At 41.3% G+C, this 16,583-nt stretch overlaps 1 protein-coding gene across 3 annotated transcripts in view; it reads right to left on the reverse strand.

Moving 5' to 3' along the window:
- The window catches only part of LOC124607472 (Werner syndrome ATP-dependent helicase-like), a 227,863-nt gene that overhangs the window by 154,266 nt on the left and 57,014 nt on the right, over nucleotides 1-16,583 (reverse strand). For 2 of the 3 annotated variants that reach the window (XM_047139823.1, XM_047139825.1), the window contains one exon: nucleotides 1,464-1,607. In XM_047139823.1, coding sequence (XP_046995779.1) covers nucleotides 1,464-1,607 — 144 coding nt within the window. Of the gene's footprint in view, nucleotides 1-1,463; nucleotides 1,608-16,583 lie in introns of those variants that run through there. The other variant, XM_047139824.1, reaches the window with a different exon arrangement.

A 16,583-nucleotide genomic window follows, 5' to 3' on the forward strand; every position in this document is an offset into this window, starting at 1 on the left:
TTATGAAGAAATCACCAAATGTGAGTGACTTACTATGTTAGCAGGAATCTGGACAACAAACTAGTCCATTGCGCACCTCATAATATTCACATTTTACAATTCATCGAAGTATTACTACTACAAACACCTGCCAGTAATACATCACTTTCGACACTGGTAATAATGGAACTATTCAATTGAGCGGATTTTTCTGTGTAACTTTACTGTTCATCAACAGGTACAGATGCCCTGAATCAGAATAATACAGCTTCTATGGAGTATAGACTGGCTGGGTCCAGTTACCCCAAAACCTTGAGGTAACTGGACACATGTAGGGAGAATGTTTTGTTTTGTTTTAATTTTTCTTTAACACAAACATTCATCCTACTCCATCAGAGCTGAGCCACCTGTGAAAGGAGCCACATCATAGCAACTCTGCTGCGAACACTGCACAGCTTTTTATTCTGGTATGACTATCAACCAGCTGTCCACCAGGATGAATGGCCAGTGCCAAATTGTTGTCAAGAATGAAGTGGACCAACCACGGTCACATAAACATGCTCAATTTCAAATGCTGCATCACGACCCAGGCCATCTGGATCCTTCACTTCATCACTGGTTTCGAACTATGCGGGACGGACTTTTATTGCTGCAACACATACTTCACTGCCGTAATCATCCTACACTCTATCTCCATAAACCCACTGTTCCCATACCCTCCGTCCAACAGTTTCCCTTCCTCCATCCTATATCATCTTCTCCCAATTCACATCCCCACATCATCTTCAGTGTATGCTGCTCCCACTGGCTCTAACAACTGTGTATCATAAGCCAGCCCATACACCTACCAACCTGCATTCCTATCTGGAAATCCGGCTGCCTGCCTCTGACGCTTTAGCCATGAAAGCTAGCAAGTTTTCTTTCTCTTTGCATGTGCCTATTGACAACTCAATTTTTCCACTTTTTAGTCAATGGTGTCCTTTAATCCACAAGTATACATTCTAACAGAACTTTCCTACAACAAACATTTAAAGAGTGTTTCAAATAGAGTATTTTAACAAGAAAGTTTCATTCTATAACAAAAGAGTACCTTAAAGATTATCTTGAATAAAACATTAGAAAACCTTGCTTTAAAGAAAAAAGGATTAAATTCATGTAGTAAAATAATGGCCCAGTTAACCCATTCTTCTTCAGCACTGATTCTATACATGAGTTCCAGCATTTTATTGCAGTTCTAAAACTATACTTTTGGTTTCTTGTAATATATAGTCAAACTGACAAGAGTTATTACACAGCCGTAGGTGTTGTTCAATACCTCAGCAACATGGTATTTACTAAGTATGATAGTTAAATGTAACTAACAAAAACAGAAACAGGCATTTTATTAAAATTGATGTGTTGTCCTTCAGCAGACAAGGTGACAAAACACAACACAGAAATCACAAATAGATTTAAAATTCTATACAGTTTTGTATTTAAATTACCTGCAACGCACATGTTTGATCTTCCATAAGTGATATGAGCGGTGTAATAACAAGTGAAAGTCCTTGGCTGTACACTGGAGGATACTGGTAAAGTAAACTTTTACCATATCCTGTAGCCATCACAGCACAGCAATCTCTCTTTTTCTGGAAACACAATGACACTAATATATAAAGTATCTTACTTATCATCAATTTCTACCATTAGACAAACTTACAAATTATCAGCAGTTGGTCCAAAGGCTAGTAGCCAACATATCAAACAAACGTAATGTAATGTGAACAGACGAAAGAATCATTAATTGATTCACTCCCTGTTGTCTTATCGAATTGTATCCTGGGGTAGCGCACTTAAAGCAAATAAAATGTTTATTCAACAGATGTGAGAAGTAAGAATATAGTGGAAAGTAGATAACTGTACACACTGAGAAGCCTTTTTAAGGATCTTGACATTATTGCACTCACTCCCCAATACATTTACTCCTTAATGGCTTTTCTTGCTGATAACAAAAATCAGTTTCAGTTGAACACTGACTTACAAAGTCACAAGGCAAGACACGAAAATAATAGTCATGTAGACTGTCTCCTTGTCTCGTATTTGGAGTGTGTACTCTGGTAGAAAATATACATCAAAATCCTTTTCAACAATACGAGAATGGAATAGAAGGGAGAACCGATAGAGGTACTCAAGGTACCCTCCGCCACACACCGTCAGGTGGCTTGTGGAGTAAGGATGTAGATGTAGATGTAGAAGAAAGAATTTGGAAATCCTATATAAAAAAAAAAAAAAAAAAAAAAAGAACCTTATTCGCTACTCTTTCTACAAGTCATCTAGATTCGGAAATGGAAAACTCTGTTAGGTACATGGCAGGTAAAGCTATATGAAAAGTAGTAATGTACTATAAACAGGAAAAATCTTCTTTGAAAAATACCACTGTCATCACCAGGGGCACCAACTTATAAAAAATTGCTGGGGGGGGGGGGGGGGGTCTTGTTCCGTGAAATTTTCTAAATTTTAGATGAAAAATAGTGAGTTTGAAAGTTTTTTTAATCATTTTAAAGTCATGTGATCAACATTAGAACCCCAAAAACTGGACTCTTGATAACTCGACACTCTGGGAAACTCAACAAGCCTGACACATTTTTTGGCTTTGTAAAAAGAAACAAAACATAAACATGCATGGTATTTTCGTAAAAAGCTAATTTAATTTACAGTAATAATCATGCTTATAGACTATTACAGAGCAGTGAATATAAAGACTGAAATTGTATTCAAATAAATCCTAAACTATCATTAAAAGAATAAAATAGAAAATATTCCTGTCACACAGTAATAGCACTTTGATTAATAAGTGAAATAGCTAATTTAAGCTTACTTTGAATAAGGATCAGGGTTCATTAAATAAAAACAATATCTTAAAGTTAATACTTTAATACAGTTAATACAGTATGTCTAATACTTTCAGGGAAAAAGTATGTAAATAGCAGGTTTTAGTTGGGTCTTACACCTTAAAAATATTTAAGTATTTGAAAATAACTAATACAATATTATAGTATTATATTAATACAGTACTAAACTAGTACTAATATTTTGAAACTGAAGATTTAACATTATGTATGTATGTATTTAATTCTCTGTTTTATAAAGATTAATATTGCTCTAAATGCCAGAGTGTCTTTAGAAAGGTGAAAATGTCAACTGTCTGACTGGATTACTGAATATGAAGTAGTTGATGACTGGTCGGATATCCAATTCATCCAAAACATCTCGGTGGGCATGAAGAACAGCCAAGTTGTTCAATCGCTTCTGTCCCATTGTTGATCGGAGATACGACTTCAGACATCTAAGGGTGCTAAATGACTGTTCTGCTGTTGCTGTCATCATTAGAACTACTTGGAGAAGCTTAACCATCACGCATGTTTTTTTAAGACCAGTTGGTTTTATTAGCGATATCGGCTAACGTATTCAAGTGTAAGTGCAGTCTCTCAATGTCTAGGTCATTTTTGAAATACTCAGTTGATTTTTCCAAATTTGTTTCACCTCTGTTTACTAAAAGCAAGCACTCTTGTTCAACTGCAATGAGCTTTGAGAGTCCAGTTGAAGCAAACCGCTCAGTAATGCAAGATTGCACCATTTAACAAACTTCAATGTAAATAGCTTTGTAGTATTCCTTTGGGGGTTTTGAAAATGTGTGGAGAGCTGGCTTCGTTGTTTTCATACTTCTTTAGTATACTTCGATTCCCAGGAAGTGAAGGACCATCAACTTGTGAAGGTTTTTCTTTTAAACACAATTCCCAAAAGTGTTCAAAACTATCACGCCTTCCATTCAATATACAAATCAAGCCCTCATATATTTTTTCCAGATCAGCAGCACTTAGATGAGGGCATTGAATTTTTTCATTGACATCCTCTAATGGGTTCATTGTGTAAAAAGAAATAAGTCTTGAATTATAACACTGACACAAGGTAGCCTCCACATTTGTAACCTCCCTCTGTTTTGTCCTCTCCAGAAAATGTTTCAAAAAACTCTAGAAGTTCTTCCAAGTTTTTCAATATTCTCAAGATACTAGAAGCTCGCATAGTCCATCGAGTCAGGCAAAGGGGTCGTAGACCAGATTGGTCGTTGGCCTTTTGTTAGATTCCCATACGGTGTTTATCAAGTCCTTGGCTAAAGCCTTAATATCCCTCATAGACGTAAGACGGCGGAGACTAACTGCCAAGTCTAAATGGTGAGCAGCACAGTGCACATAATGTGCTTTTGGTTGTATATCCAAAACTAACTTTTTTAGTACTTTGAACTTACCTCTCATATTCGAGGCACCGTCACAGCACTGTCCACTTAAGTTATCCACTGACAAATCAAGATGAGCAAAAACGTCTTTTAAAATACTAAACCGAGTTTTTGATTCAGTGTTGGGGGTCTTGTATAAGCCAATAAAATCTTCGTTGATGATTAAGGCGTCATCGACAATACGAATACAAAATGACACTTGTTCGTGAATCAGAGAATCACTTGTTTTGTCAACCATAATAGAAAAATGTTTAGTCTTCTTGGTTGAAGCGAATACCTTTCTCAACACAGACTTTCCTAGTAGATCAATGATCTTGTTTTGAATATCGTGGGACGTCCACTTATACCCTGAATGCCCTAACCAATCTTTAAACTCAGGTATGTCATTCCTTCGGAGTTGCAACAAGTGAAAAAATCTGAGTTTACATCTTCGTGCCCTCTAATTGCTAGTCCTTGTCGGCATAGAAATCGCACCGTAGTAAAATTTGTCTCAAGAGCTAAATGGTCTTTCTTCATATCACTATCTAACTGTTCATTCAAATGGGAGATCACACTTCAGTTGGTGATAGAATTTAGTTTCTGAACACCTTCTTTATGCGGAAATGTATTTTCACGAAGACGGAATTTTTCCTAAGCCTTTTCCAGTTAGAAAACCCTACGGAAGTAAATGTAATTTTTTTTCTTTTTTCTTTTTTTTAAATAGATATTTAGCATCTGCCTCTTTGCAGATTTTTTGGTAGATGCTTCATATTCTAGCCATATATATTTGATCGACAAAGACTTCTGAAATGATCTTCCCTGACCGGATTGTTCAGGTTTCAGCTGTGAACAGTTCTTGCCTGAAGATGACGAAGTAATTGACAACACAATAATTGTTGGATGTTGACCTGTGGTATCATCAACATCCAAGTGCACCTTTTTGGTAACAAATTTATCCATTGCAAACTTAATTCACAATACACTAAGAGACTAAAGTAAATGAATAAAATATAGTCATATAAAATAGTCCACTAGACACTAAAGCCGGAACACTAAACATGTCTGCAGCATGCACTGAACAAAACTATCCACACTGAATGACTGCGACAGCAGGGTGGGCTTTATATAGCCACGGCGTCGAATTGTCTCGAAACATCTGCCTTGTTTAAAGTATATCTGGGTACACATCCTGGGGAATGACGCTGGGGGAGTGACAGAAAGATGGGGAAATGGTCACTACCACACAAGTCGTCATGTGCACTCCAATGGATAGATGGCGGCGGTCCCTGTCCCGCTGAGATAATTTGTCCTTTTAGGACAATTATCTGAGCAAGCACCCACGCCAGCAAAAGGTTGGCACGTGTAGAAGTTTTCGTTTTGGAGTGACAGACATGTGAGTATTGATAACTGAAGTTCGTTAGTAACCACTGCGGTATACAAGGGGCATGGTATTGTCGTCTGTACAGTATGTCCTCTGAATCGACTTCGAGACCTTCTATTGTCGCTAACGAGCTGCCAGAAATAGTAAGTATACTTCTATTACAATGGAAACTTTTGTACAAATTTGCACGAATTGCTGTTTGTGGAAGACTGCAAAATGCGTTGGATGTTTTTCAATTAGTTTTAGTACAAACTATACGGGAAGATATTCTGTTGGAATTTCGTGTTTCGAAATTTAATTTCATGTTAAATTCGTATAGGTTGCCAGAATGTTATATATTTAATAAAAGTGAGAATGTTCCAATGATTTGTGAGATTGTAAATGATGCATTAGAAGCTTGTGCAAAAATAAGAGCAGGAATTCCAGTTCCATGGGAAACACTTGGTTTAATCACAATGTCTTCTTTTGACATTTGTACATTCTGGCAAAGTAGATTCAAAATTAAAGTATTTTTTTACGAAGTAACTTACAAGCATTTTGTATATACTATTTGTGAGAACTGTTCACATAAATTATCCGATTCATGACAAAACGTGCTACTGCAACCACTTCTTATTGGAATGAAAAAATTTTCATATGGGGTAACTTTTCCACCACATATTAAACAATATAGTCATTGGTGCATGTTTTGTGCAAATACTCCGTTGTTCAGAAGTGTATGTTGTGGTGGCTCGTTAAGCAGTGTATCGGATTCAGAGGAAGACGACGCTGATATAGCTGATTTGTTGTTTGCAGATTTGTAATGGAGAATCTGTTGGAAGCCGTCCAGACGATCTTCACTCTTTTGGAAGCAGAAATACCAACACCGTCCTTGAAGGCAATGATATACTTAATGACGAGATTGAATTGCAAGCTGGCACAGGGAGATGGACTCTTAGGCGAATACATCTTTACCATTTTGAACTATTTGACGCAATTCGAAAGTTCTTCATTAGTCTCGTCCTTTGGTTTCCAGAGCTTCTCTGAATATCTGAGATCTCTGAAAGATGGTATTACACTGACGTTATTGTCCTCAGAGGAGAGGACGAAGTTGATGAATTCTGTAGACGAATTAGTATCATTGCACAAACCTACCCTGGCCAGATTATCATGTGGAAACATGATGGGGACCACATCCACCTCATACACGACTATATATACTCATCAAGACAGTGCCATTGTAGGTTTCGAACTGACGGATTTATTGCCAGTCGAATTAAGAAAACAACAAGACGCACTAGAGCAATCGCAGCCATGTCAGACACCGACCGGCTCAATGTTCTTTTATATCTCTACTTGCAAAAACGGCCAAATAGGGGCAAGTTCGGCTTAGAGGAACCGATAAGCGATTGCCTGGTGAGCTTGAAATTATACAATGGAACAGTTTCGTCGAGCAATTCCTCACAGTATTGGGGGGGGGGGGGGGGGGGGGGCAAGACACTGGAAATGTTAATCAATGTGGAAGCGAACTCGCCAGTGATGCAGCATGTAAATGGCCTCATAGCAAGCGCCAGCTAATCGTTACAGGGAAAGGGTGCAATGCTGAAAAAACAGCGAAAAAGGTACTATCCCTTTTATTAAGTTATAATTGTATCCCTCTGGAAAATATAGTCAATGTAATACCATCTGCTCGTCCATATTTTATTAATTTGATTGACCCTAAATTCAAACGATTTTTTGATATGGGCTTAGAATTGTATAAAAAAAACAATAAATGAATTGGATTTACATGGTATAGAAAATTTATTGTGCTCTAGTTCTGAAGATAATATTTTTTATTCTCATTCGACAAATGTTTGGGAATATTATTATACTCTTCAAGATTCTCTTTCTTGGCTAAATAAAATTTTATTATTTCAATGTGAAGATGATACTGACGAGGCTACGAAATTTTTAACAAATCTTGTATCTTGGATTAATAAGAAAGGATTGTATCAATGGCAAGAATTTGAAGGTAAAAATATATATGTACCAAATAAAAAGTTAAACACATTATGTATTATTGGTCCACCAAATACTGGAAAAAATTGGTTTTTTGATTGTATAATTTCACTTGGTTTAAATGTTGGCCACATTGGACGTTGTAATAATAGAACGAATCAGTTTGCATTGCAAGATGCTGTTAACAGACGTGTCATTGTTGGAAATGAAATTTCTTTAGAGGAGGGTGCAATTGAGGATTTTAAAAAAGTGTGTGAAGGAATTGCATGTAACATCAGAGTGAAGTACAAAGGAGACGCTATATTAAGACATACTCCATTACTGTTAATTTCAAATTCACAACCAGTTATTTGTTCTCACCCAGATTTTAAAGATATTCGTGTACGTACAATTAGGTGGAGAAAGTTTGATGAATTAAAAAAGGCTTGTAAAAAGCCGTATCCTCTGGCTTTCTTTCAATTACTTCAAATGTATAATACTGATTATTGAAATGAAACACTGTTCTAATGTAATAATTCATTTATTTACAATTTTGTACAATACAAATGTTTTTTACAATAAATACAAGATATTATATTCAAGCTTGTTTAATTCCATATTGTCCCTTGTACACTGATGATTCCTGATTCCTTTTCACAGTTGACGTATAAATCATATCAGATACCTGAACATTTGGTACATTTGTTCTGGGATAATGAGTTTCCAAACCATCTGAATAAACAGAACATTCAGCAATAACTTCAAACAACATTTGAGTATCAGTATATTTAACAATATCACTATTTAAACTGCCAGTGCTTAAAGCATATGTAGGGTTTATGCCTACATGAAGACTAGGTTGGACATTTGTATCATGGAGTCTAATATTGTACCCAGCAGAAGCAATATCTGCCTTTTCTATTAGATCATCATATCCAGAGAAATCATCATTCGTTACTGGAGTAATAGCTTGTACTAATTGTTCCTGAATTTGAGCTGGTTCCAAAGGTGTTTTTGAAAAATTGTCACATGCCATAAACGGATTACAGTGCTTATCACCAGTAATTGTATACCGTTGAGGTACTCCTTGTGCAGTAGCTGTAATGGAGAATATATCAACATTTGCAACTTTTGGTATTTTGACAAAACCTAATGTTGGTTTATAGTCATAGTTAACAATAACACTGCCAGTACGAGAATCTGCACTCTACCTCAGAAACACATGATTGAACACATTTCCATCCCCAATTATGCAGCCCTTTCGCCTTTGTACTAGACACACAGGCATAATAATATTTCAAATTAATGGGTTGTTCGAATTGATGGGCAGGTACTGTAGTTAAAAACGATTCTTCATTATTCTTATACCCATACCACAATTTCCAAATTGGATTAAAATTACGTTTATGATCTATACTACTTGTTTCCATAGCAGCTGATGAGCCAAATGCAGTAGGTGTAACATTAACACCAGGTATTTTTAAATTAATACCCACAGAAGTAATCATATTCTTATTTTGATTTAAAGTTGCAAGTTCAGAGTCACTTGAATTTGTTGGGAAAGCAATCCTGGGATTACGTGCAATCATTTGTGCAGAGCTATGAACAATTCTACTACCATGTGGTAATAAATCAAATTCAGAGGGGGTCATGTACAAAAATGGTCGATCAACAGGAATTTCTGCCAAAGGGGTAATCATAAATACAGCATTTTCATGTGTGAGTACTTTATATGCTAGACCATAAGTAAAAAATCTGTGTACTTTTCTATACCTGGTAATGTTACCCGTATCTAATATTGACGGTGCAAGTAATGGCACATCACGTGTGTTGGCGGAATCGCCCATTCCATTAGCTGAGGGAGCTGCTGTGCCAGGAAGTGTTTTTCTAGCCTTCTTTGCACCCTTTGCTTCTTCGGCCGATGCTGTACATTTAGCTGTTTCTTCGTTCATAGCACTATTTTCTGTGTCAGAGTCAGAATAAGGAACTAATGGTCGAACAGGGTTTGGATCCTCTCCGTTGTCGTCAGAATCTTCTACGTCGTCTTCCGAGTCGATTTCAGGAACACTTTCTGAGCTCGGTGCTAATGATGTACCGCCAGATGTTGGTGGACGTTTGTGATCTATGGGCAAACCACGACATACACGTGACATTAGCCACTGTTCATATGCATAACGTTTCTGGCCTTCATGCATTTCATTCCAATTTGGGTGTTCCCAAGGAGGCCAATCGTACTTCTGCTGAAGAAGAGAAACGTTATTATTAACATCGACATATAATTTATAATCAATTATTGAATATTCATATGCACGTAAATATACATACCTTCTGGTTTGGCATCTGGTTTCACTGGATATAAAACTTTTCCAATCTTCTGTTCAACAAACAATTTTAATTTCAGTCTGTATTTTCCTGCAAACGAATGCCAATTGCGTGTATGGCTCCAATCTATGGCAAAGTCTATAATAGCTTTAGCATCCAACTTTTGAACTCGTTCTTGGAATTCTTTTTCAGTAAATGCACGTTCTCTAGCTTCTTTTAACAGGCGATCGTACCTGACCTCGTGTTCCTTGGCAATTGCATCTGCTGCACTCCGCGGTGCGTCTATATTTATAAGGTTTCCAGGCCCTACATAATCGCTACCTGGCAACGTCAATACTTTGTTACTTATTCGATCAACTAATTTTTTTGTACCATACGCTACTCCAACACCGGCCAAAGCAGTAACACCAGCAGCTCCAGCAAATTGCGCTGTTGATAACGTTGCGGCAGTTGTGCTATCAGTTCCAGATAACACCGTGGTCAATGTTGCGCCGACCACTGCTGTTTCAGCCCTTCCAGATAAAAGCGGTGTATTTTCGTCTGTATCTACATCTATTGCAGTGTGACCTTCCTCGCCGTACTGATATGGATGACGCTGGCGCAGTCCAGTATTAACTTCTTCTGATGGCATTGGCTCCAACTCAAATTCGACGACTTCTTCATCTAAGTCATCATATGCTGGATTTTCTCCGTAACTAATTTCATCTGGGGCATCTTGTCAAAACATTGTCCGTATACTATTATCTCTATTAACATTAAAGGTGTTTCCATGTTCCGCCATTTCAATATCGTCCACTGGTCCTGGATATAAAGTTCCTCCGTCGTACTGAATGGAACTATGTGATCCAGTGCTTAAATACTGATTTAACCACGACATTGTGCTGACTGAATAAAATATAGAAGATTTTGTATTTATATACATATTGAACAAAAAGGGGGCACTGCATGATGCTCGAAAATGAAAACTTTTATACGTGCCAACCTTTTGCTGGCGTGGGTGCTTGCTCAGATAATTGTCCTAAAAGGACAAATTATCTCAGCGGGACAGGGACCGCCGCCACGCTGACCCCGGGAGCCCCGGTGGGTAAATGACCTTGGGCGCTCATGAAACGAAGACATGACGACTCGTCTTCATGTTTCGAGCGCAAATTGTCAAAAATGTTAAAATCTTCCAAAAGTAGGAAAGGTCTGGGGAGTCGATTAAACACTGCAGCCAATATCTTCAGGGGTACTTCACCATCTGGAGGAAGATATACATTGCAGATGCTTATTTCCTGTGTCCACTTTATCCTGACAGCCACACCTTCAAGATGAGTTTGATGGGGCACAGGTTTGCTACACATCGAGTTCAGGACATAGACACATACTCCACCCGATACTTTATTATCCAGGGTTTTATATTCCATGATTTTCCTTTCTTTCTGGAGAACATTGCAGTCCAGTGAGCAAGGGGAATGATGCTCTCCATAGTTGACACAGATGAGAGGTGGGGCACTTGGGATGTGATGGACATCCACAAATTTGACATGTGATGCTGGAATTACAGTGGGAAGACACATGCCTGAACTTCCAACACTTAAAGCACCCCATCAGGGGAGGGATGTATGGCTTTACATTGCATCAGTATACCATCACCTCCACCTTCTCGGGTATTGCGTCACCCTCAAATGCCAAGATAAAGGCACTGGTGGCAACCTGATTATCCTTTGGATCCCTATTGACACACTGGACGAAATGAACACCTCATCACTCTAAGTTGACACATAACTTGTCATTGTACCGCAAAAGAACAACCCTGTGGAATATAATACCCACGACCATATTTAATCTCTAAAGGGTGTGATGGAAAAAGAAACATCCCCCAGCCTGTCACAGGTGTGACTGGGCAGAGGATGCTGTTTTTATTAGGACTGACCCAGATCGCATTTTTGGACAATCCCTCCACCTCCCAAAACTTGTCACCTAAATGGTCCACAAAAAACTGACACTTCATTGACAGGAAAGATTCCCCGTCAGCTCTTGTACATACTAGGTACTGGGGTGAATAAGGTTTGCTTCTATATTTAGCCTGGCGTTCTTCCCATGGTGTTGCCAGGGAGGGGAATGAGTTGGGGGTCATACCTCCTTGCATTGAACTGAGACCTTGAATGCTTAGAGACTGCTGGTGTTTGACCACATTGAGGGTCATCCGCCCTGATGCCACACACTCCAACCAGAGCCTCTCCCCATGAGCGCCACCCAAGGTAGACGGGCATCTACTCCTTGGCATATGTGGGAAATTAATGGTGCTGGCATCAGCAGGGCGATCTCTGTGTTGGTTGGTTGCTTTGTTTAAAGGTGGGAGAAGGGACCAAATTATGAGGTCATCTGTCCCTTGTTCCTAATAAAACAATGCCACAAGTGTGAGAATAAAACAGACAAAACATATAACACAAAACGGACAGAAAGGAAAAGCCACAAGAACGAAGGGAAGACAGCAAACACTAAAAGGAACAAAAGAGGCCAAGAGAACAACAGAGAGATGCTAGAAACAGAATAGAGTAAAACATGGAAGCAGATTACAGTGGCTGGCCAACCACAAAAATAAAAAGGGAAAGCCAGCCAAAAGCACAGAGGACACAGAGGGACAAAGGACATGCGCTAAAACCTACATAGAATTATAAAATCCACTCTCAAAGATAAAACGTAAAACTAAAGCGGCTGTGGAGGCATTATCGCCCAACACGGAAGGCAGGGTGCTGGGAAAGTTAAAAGACTGCTGCAGAGCGGCTAAAAGTGGGAAGTCCAGCAAGAGGTGGATGACTGTCATTTGAGAGCCACAGCAACACTGAGGTGGATCCTCATGAGGGAGTAGGTAACCATGCGTTAGCCACATGGGAGCTGGCAGAGGACAACTGATTCCCTGTGAGAGGCCTCCTTAATGACACACAGTTTGTTGTGCATGCTGTTATGCCATTCCATCTCTCAAAGCTGGAAAACCCTGTGCTGTAAGACAGAATGCCGGTCAGCTTCAGAGATGCCTATCTCCAAAAGCGGCTTCCGTGTCATCCGTTTGGCCAGCCCGTCGGCAAGTTCATTGCTGGGGATTCCGACGTGTCCCGGGGTCCACACAAACACCACGGAACGGCGGGACTGTTCCAGGGCATAGATGGACTCCTGAATGGACACTACCAGAGGGTGGCGAGGGTAGCATTGGTCGATAGCTTGCAGGTTGCTCAGTGAGTCAGTACACAGGAGAAATGACTTGCCAGGGCATAAGCGGATGTACTCAAGAGTACGAGATATGGCTGCCAGCTCTACAGTGGAAACACTGCAGCCAACTGGCAAAGAGTGCTGCTCAATATGTCCTCCATGAACATATGTGAAGCCTACGTGACCATCAGCCATTGAGCCGTCAATGTAAACCGCTTCAGAGCCCCGGAACATGTCAAGAACCGAGAGGAAGTGACAGCAGAGAGCGTCGGGATTAATGGAGTCCTTAGGGCCATGCAAAAGGTCCTGTGGCTGAGGCGTACACCATGGAGGTGTACGGGAACGGACCGGCAAGTAGAGGTGGTAAAGGGAAGGATTCAAGTTCGGAGACAAGGGTTCGCACGCGAACTGCAATCGTTAACCTCAATCTGGGCCGCCGATGCGGGAGATGGACTGCCGTGGGTGGGAAAAGGAGACGGTAATTCAGATGCTCAGGGGAACTATGAATGTGTGCTGCATAGCTGTCAAGCAGTTGTGCACGTCTCATCTGCAGTGGAGGGACTCCAGCCTTCACCAGTCCACTGGTCACTGGACTCGTCTTTAAAGCTCCTGTCACTAATCGAACCCCCCAGTGGCTGTCGAACCGTAAACCACACTCCCATAGTCAATTCGGGATTGGACAAGGGTTCTGTAGAGCTGCAGCAGCATACAGTGATCTGCACCCCAATTGGTGTTGCTCAGGCAATGGGGGCCTTGAGGTGCTGCCAGCACTTCTGCTTAAGCTGATGAAGATGAGGGAGCCAAGTCAATGAAATGTCGAAAACCATTCCTACAAACTGATATGTCTCCACTACAGTGGAGGTAAAGTGAGGGTTCTGGATGAACGGTACGATGCTGACAGAAGTGCACAACACACGACTTTACAGATGAAAACTGGAAGCCGTGGGCTAGAGCCCATGACTGCACCTTGTGGATGGCTCCCTGGAGGTGCCGCTCAGCAACAACAGTACTGGAGCAGCAGTACAAAATGCAGAAGTCGTCTGCATAGAGAGAAGGTGAGACGGAGGGCCCCAACAGCTGCCACTATACCATTAATGGCCACTAAAAATAGAGACACACTCAATACAGAGACCTGTGGGACTCCAATCTCCTGGATATGGATGGAGTTATGGGAGTCACAACTTGGACACGGAAAGTACAGAGCGACAGGAAGTTTTGGATAAAAATTGGGAGTGGTACCCGAAGACCCCACTCACAAAATGTGGCAAGGATATGATGTCGCCAAGTCGTGTCGTATGCTTTACGTATCTCAAAAAAGACGGCAATCAGATGTTGCCATCTGGAAAACGCCGTTCGGATCGCAGACTTGATGGACACAAGATTATCAGTGGTAGAGCGACTCTGGCGGAAGCTGCCCTAACATGGAGCCAGCAAGCCACGTGACTCCAGGACCCAAACCAACCGCCAACATAGTATACATTCCAGCAGCTTACAAAGAACGTTGGTGAGGCTGATGGGCCAATAGCTGTCCACATCAAGCGGGTTTTTAACATGTTTGAGCACCGGAACGATGGTGCTCTCCCGCCATTGCGATGGGAAGACACCATCGCACCAGAGCCGGTTGAAGATGAGAAGATGTCGCTTGTAGTCAGATCATCTGGATGTGGAAGTGATCAGGCCCATTACCTGTGTTGGGGCAATTTGCAAGGGCACTAAGGAGCCCCCACTCTGTAAATGGGGTATTATAGGATTCACCGCAACGTGCAGTGAATGAGAGGATGTTCCCTTCCAGCCGCCGTTCGAGTGTGCGAAAAGCTTGGGGGTAATTTTCCAACGAGCTCGCCGACGCCCCTTAATTGCTTCAGTGACTTCGTTCGACCACCAAGGGACTGCCTTATTCTCGGGTGCCCTAAAAAGTGAGGGATCGCGTTATCTGCTGCAGAAACAATTGTGCTAGTCACCTGCTCAACCATCGCATTGATGTTACCGTGTGGGGGGAGATTCAGCGGTGACAGCAGAAGTGAAAGTTCCCCAGTCCACCTTGTTCAAAGCCCATCTGGGCAGGCGTCCATGGGCCTGATGCCGGGGCAGTGACAGGAAGATGGGGAAATGGTCACTACCACACAGGTCGTCATGTGCTCTCCAATGGATAGATGGGAGAAGTCCTGGGCTGCAAATTGATAAATCAATGGCTGAGTAACTACCATGAGCCACAATGAAAAGTGTGGTGGCCCCAGTAGAGGCAGAGGTCGAATTGCGACAGTAAAGTTTCGACATCTCTGCCTCGGCCAGTAAGCATGGTACCACCCCACAAGGGGTTATGGGCATTAAAATCTCCCAGAAGTAGGAAAGGTTTAGGGAGTTGATCAATCAGTGCAGCTAATACATTCAGGGGTACTGCACCATCTGGAGGAAGCTATACATTGCATATAGTTATTTCCTGTGTTGTCCTTATTCTGACAGCCACAGCTTCAAGAGGGGTTTGAAGGCGCACATGTTCACTACAGACTGAGTTTAGGACATAAACGCACACTCCACCTGACACTCGATTATCGTTGCTACAGTTCCTGTAATATCCCTTATAGCCACGGAGGGCAGGGGTCCACATTGCTGGGAACCAGTTTTCCTGAAGGGCAATGCAGATAGTAGGTGTAAAGTTTAACAGATGCTGTAGCTCAGCCAGGTGGTGGAAAAAACCGCCGCAATTCCACTGGAGGATGACATCGTGAGACTGGGAAGGCATGGAACTTTCGATGAGGCAGTTTAGCCAAAATCTCCACCCCATCCTCAGCCGCAGAGCTTGTAGGTAGCGGTGGTGTGCGTGCCACCACAATTTCCTTGGTCTTAGGGGTTTTCTTTTTGGATTTCTCTTGCTGCTCCTTGGGTTTCCCTGGCAGGGAGGAACAGGCAGTGAAAAACTATGGGGTCAACTGAATCTTTCAGTCCAAAGGATAAATCGAGAGAGATCTGAGGTCCGGGTACACACCATGTGGTGTATAAGATTGCTTCCTGACAGTGGAGGAAGTTGAGGTTTCAAGCAAAGGCATTGTGACCCCAGTTCTGGGTCTCTGTTATGTGAGGTTAATCTCTCTACTAGGAAAAAGGACATTGAAGTTCGGATGCTTAGGGGAGCTGTAAACATGTGTGGCATAATTGAGTACCTGTTGTTGGCACTTGGTCTGGAGTGGAGGGGCCCCAGTCTCCACAAATTGGTTGTTCACAAGGCTAGTTTGAAGGCTCCTTTTGAAAGTCTGACCCCACAATGGTATGTTGGGTCCAGAGACCGTAATACCGAACCATATTCCAGACTCCCTCAATCAAGACAGGGCTTTGTAGAGCTGCAGAAGGGCAGTGCAGTCTGCACCTCAGCTGGTATTACTGAGGCAGCACTTTTGCTTAAGTGGGTGAAGATGGGGAAGCCACGCCAATCGCGCATCGAAGACCAGTCCCAGAAAGAGTCAAGTCTGCACCACATTGAGCAACTGGTTGTTGAGGTAA

This window comes from Schistocerca americana, chromosome 3 (assembly GCF_021461395.2).
Source record: "Schistocerca americana isolate TAMUIC-IGC-003095 chromosome 3, iqSchAmer2.1, whole genome shotgun sequence".
NCBI lineage: Eukaryota > Metazoa > Arthropoda > Insecta > Orthoptera > Acrididae > Schistocerca > Schistocerca americana.